Source organism: Triticum dicoccoides, chromosome 2B (assembly GCF_002162155.2).
Source record: "Triticum dicoccoides isolate Atlit2015 ecotype Zavitan chromosome 2B, WEW_v2.0, whole genome shotgun sequence".
Lineage (NCBI taxonomy): Eukaryota > Viridiplantae > Streptophyta > Magnoliopsida > Poales > Poaceae > Triticum > Triticum dicoccoides.
Window position 1 is genome coordinate 314,357,828 of NC_041383.1, and position 2,624 is coordinate 314,360,451.

Genomic DNA, 2,624 nt, shown 5'->3' on the forward strand with positions numbered 1-2,624 from the left:
GGTTAGATTTTGTGTGGAGGCTATATATACGCCTCCACCCCTTCTCCATTTGAGAGAGAGAGCCATCAGAACGTGCCTACACTTCCACTACTCATTTTCTGAGAGAGAACCACCTATTCATGTGTTGATACCAAGACATTTCAATCCTACCACAAGAATCTTGATCTCTAGCCTTCCCCAAGTTGCTTTCCACTCAAATCATCTTTTCACCATAGTCAAATCTGTGAGAGAAAGTTGAGTGTTGGGGAGACTATCATTTGAAGCACAAGAGCAAGGAGTTCACCATCAACACACCATCTATTACCTTTTGGAGAGTGGTGTCTCCTAGATTGGTTAGGTGTCACTTAGGAGCCTCAGTCAAGATTGTGGAGTTGAACCAAGGAGTTTGTAAGGGCAACGAGATCGCCTACTTCGTGAAGATCTACCAAAGTGAGGCAAGTCCTTCGTGGGTGATGGCCATGGTGGGATAGACAAGGTTGCTTCTTCGTGGACCCTTCGTGGGTGGAGCCCTCCGTGGACTCACGCAACCATTATCCATCGTGGGTTGAAGTCTCCATCAACGTGGATGTACGATAGCACCACCTATCAGAACCACGCCAAAAATCTTCGTGTCTACATTGCGTTTGCCCTCTCCAAACCCTTCCCTTTTACCTTCATATGCAATGTTTTACTTTTCGCTGCTACATTCTTAGAATTGCATGTGTAGGTTGATTGCTTGACTTGTGCTAAGTTGCTAAAATCTACCAAGACTTGAAATTGGGAAAAGGCTAGATTTTTATTTGGTCATGTAGTCTAATCACCCACCCACCCCCCTCTTCTAGACATATTGTCGATCCTATAGCCCGGAACGTAGTTTGGGCCAGGCTCGGGCTTCTCCTTTTCTATATTTTGGGTCGGGCTTTCGGGCTTCGGGTCGGGCTTGCACGTGTGTACACTAGGAAACAATGTTCGGGCCGGGCTTTCGGGCTCCTAGCTTGAAAACAGAGTGTATTTCGGGCTTTGAGCCGGGCTCGGGCTTGAGAAAGGAAGAGTCGGGCTTTTACAAGCCCGACCCGAAACCCGGCCCGACCTGGTGTTTGTTTATAGCCTGCGTACGATCACTATCGAGGACTTCAGGCTACCAAATGGCCCCTTGCATGGGCTCTTGGCGGCATCGTGACCTTGTTGATGCCAGCGGGCGTGTCCTGGCCCGCTCCTCATATACGTTGTATGCCCATTTTGTGTGATGCCCATATCAGGGTTGTGAGCGTGTATGACTGGTGAAGCATGGCAATCTTGTTTGCAACGGTGACTCATGCTTTGATAGTGGGGGCGACGGTGACTTAAGTTTGGTGGTGCTACTGAGCACAGGGTCTCGAGCTCTGGAGTGAAAACTCTAGGTCTGACTGCACTGGTTCTACCTGGCAATGGTGGTGTTCCACATCATAACCTTGTTGGAGGCATTGTCTTGACTTTGCTCGTACTTCTTCTTCCGGATGAACCCAAGATCATGTTGGATCTCGCGACGACGGCGCTTGTGCGTCGTTCTTGAAGTCGTCGTTACTGAAGCACTTTTCCCACAGTTCGGGTGTTGTGATCGGTGGGGGTTGTTGAAGCACCATTCGCACTATGCGGGTGCAGTAATTGATGTGGGTTGGTGTTGATGGTGTTGGTTGCTAACGCATGCTTGAGCTACTTCGGCAGGGCTATGCATGCTTGAGCTGCTTCGCTTTTGGAGGTTGCTTTTTTTTCCTTTTTTTTTGTATATTCATGTTAACTATGTGCACTTAGTTGTGCAGAGGCCAGGTGTGTATTCTTGATGATTGTATTCTCTTGATACAACATTACAAGTCAATAAAATCCACCCTTTATTGAAAAAAGAAATATCCAACTATTATTCACTAAGTGTGCATTTTGGTTCGAATAACAAAGTTGAACCGAAAGGCAAACTGTGTGCATCACATATGGTTAAAATGGTTCTCGTATTTTTCTTCGTCAATAAACAAAACAAAGATAATTTCACCTTAAGCAGCTTGAAATATAACATTGCACAGGCCCCGGTTCGTAAATTGATTGAAGTTCTTAATTTTGACAGTTCTCTCTCTACTTAAAACAAAACCAAAAGAAGAGAGAAGGGAAGTGATTCTGGATCTCTATTTTCTTTACAACTGTTGCAGGTTGTTGACGATTGAAAGATTAGTAGTGCATGTCTGTAGTTTACACCTGGAGGGGACCTAGCATCAAGATTTGATCCGGAGCAAGGATATCAACATAGCTCATCCTCGGCTTGCAATTTTTGGAGCGCCTTTTTCGCATAAATAGTTATTGCAGCAGTGGAAACTGCAGCAACCGCAAAGCCAATTCCATTGTAGATGATCTGATCCACTGACAAGAAAGACCCTTGGCTAGTCGCCGCAGCCAAGCTTTGAACGAGCTTCCCACTGTTCACAACAAATATCGACAAAATTAATTTACCCATACCACAGAAAGATAATTAAACCAGGCATATATGTTTACATGTATAGAACAAGATACATAATTCTGAAACAGCTAGATATAATTCCTGCGAGACCATCTTATTTATCACCAAGGACAGGAGCTCATGCAAGTACATTATTTCTCATACTGCATCCAACTATGAATAT

At 45.0% G+C, this 2,624-nt stretch overlaps 1 protein-coding gene across 1 annotated transcript in view; it reads right to left on the minus strand.

Annotated features, from left to right (window-relative positions):
- Nucleotides 1–1,944: 1,944 nt before the first annotated feature.
- LOC119363599 overlaps nucleotides 1,945–2,624 on the minus strand; it is an 11,201-nt gene continuing 10,521 nt past the window's right edge. Inside the window, exon 4 of the mRNA XM_037628983.1 lies at nucleotides 1,945–2,420. Coding sequence (XP_037484880.1) covers nucleotides 2,246–2,420 — 175 coding nt within the window. The 3' untranslated portion in view covers nucleotides 1,945–2,245. The remainder of the gene's footprint in view (nucleotides 2,421–2,624) is intronic.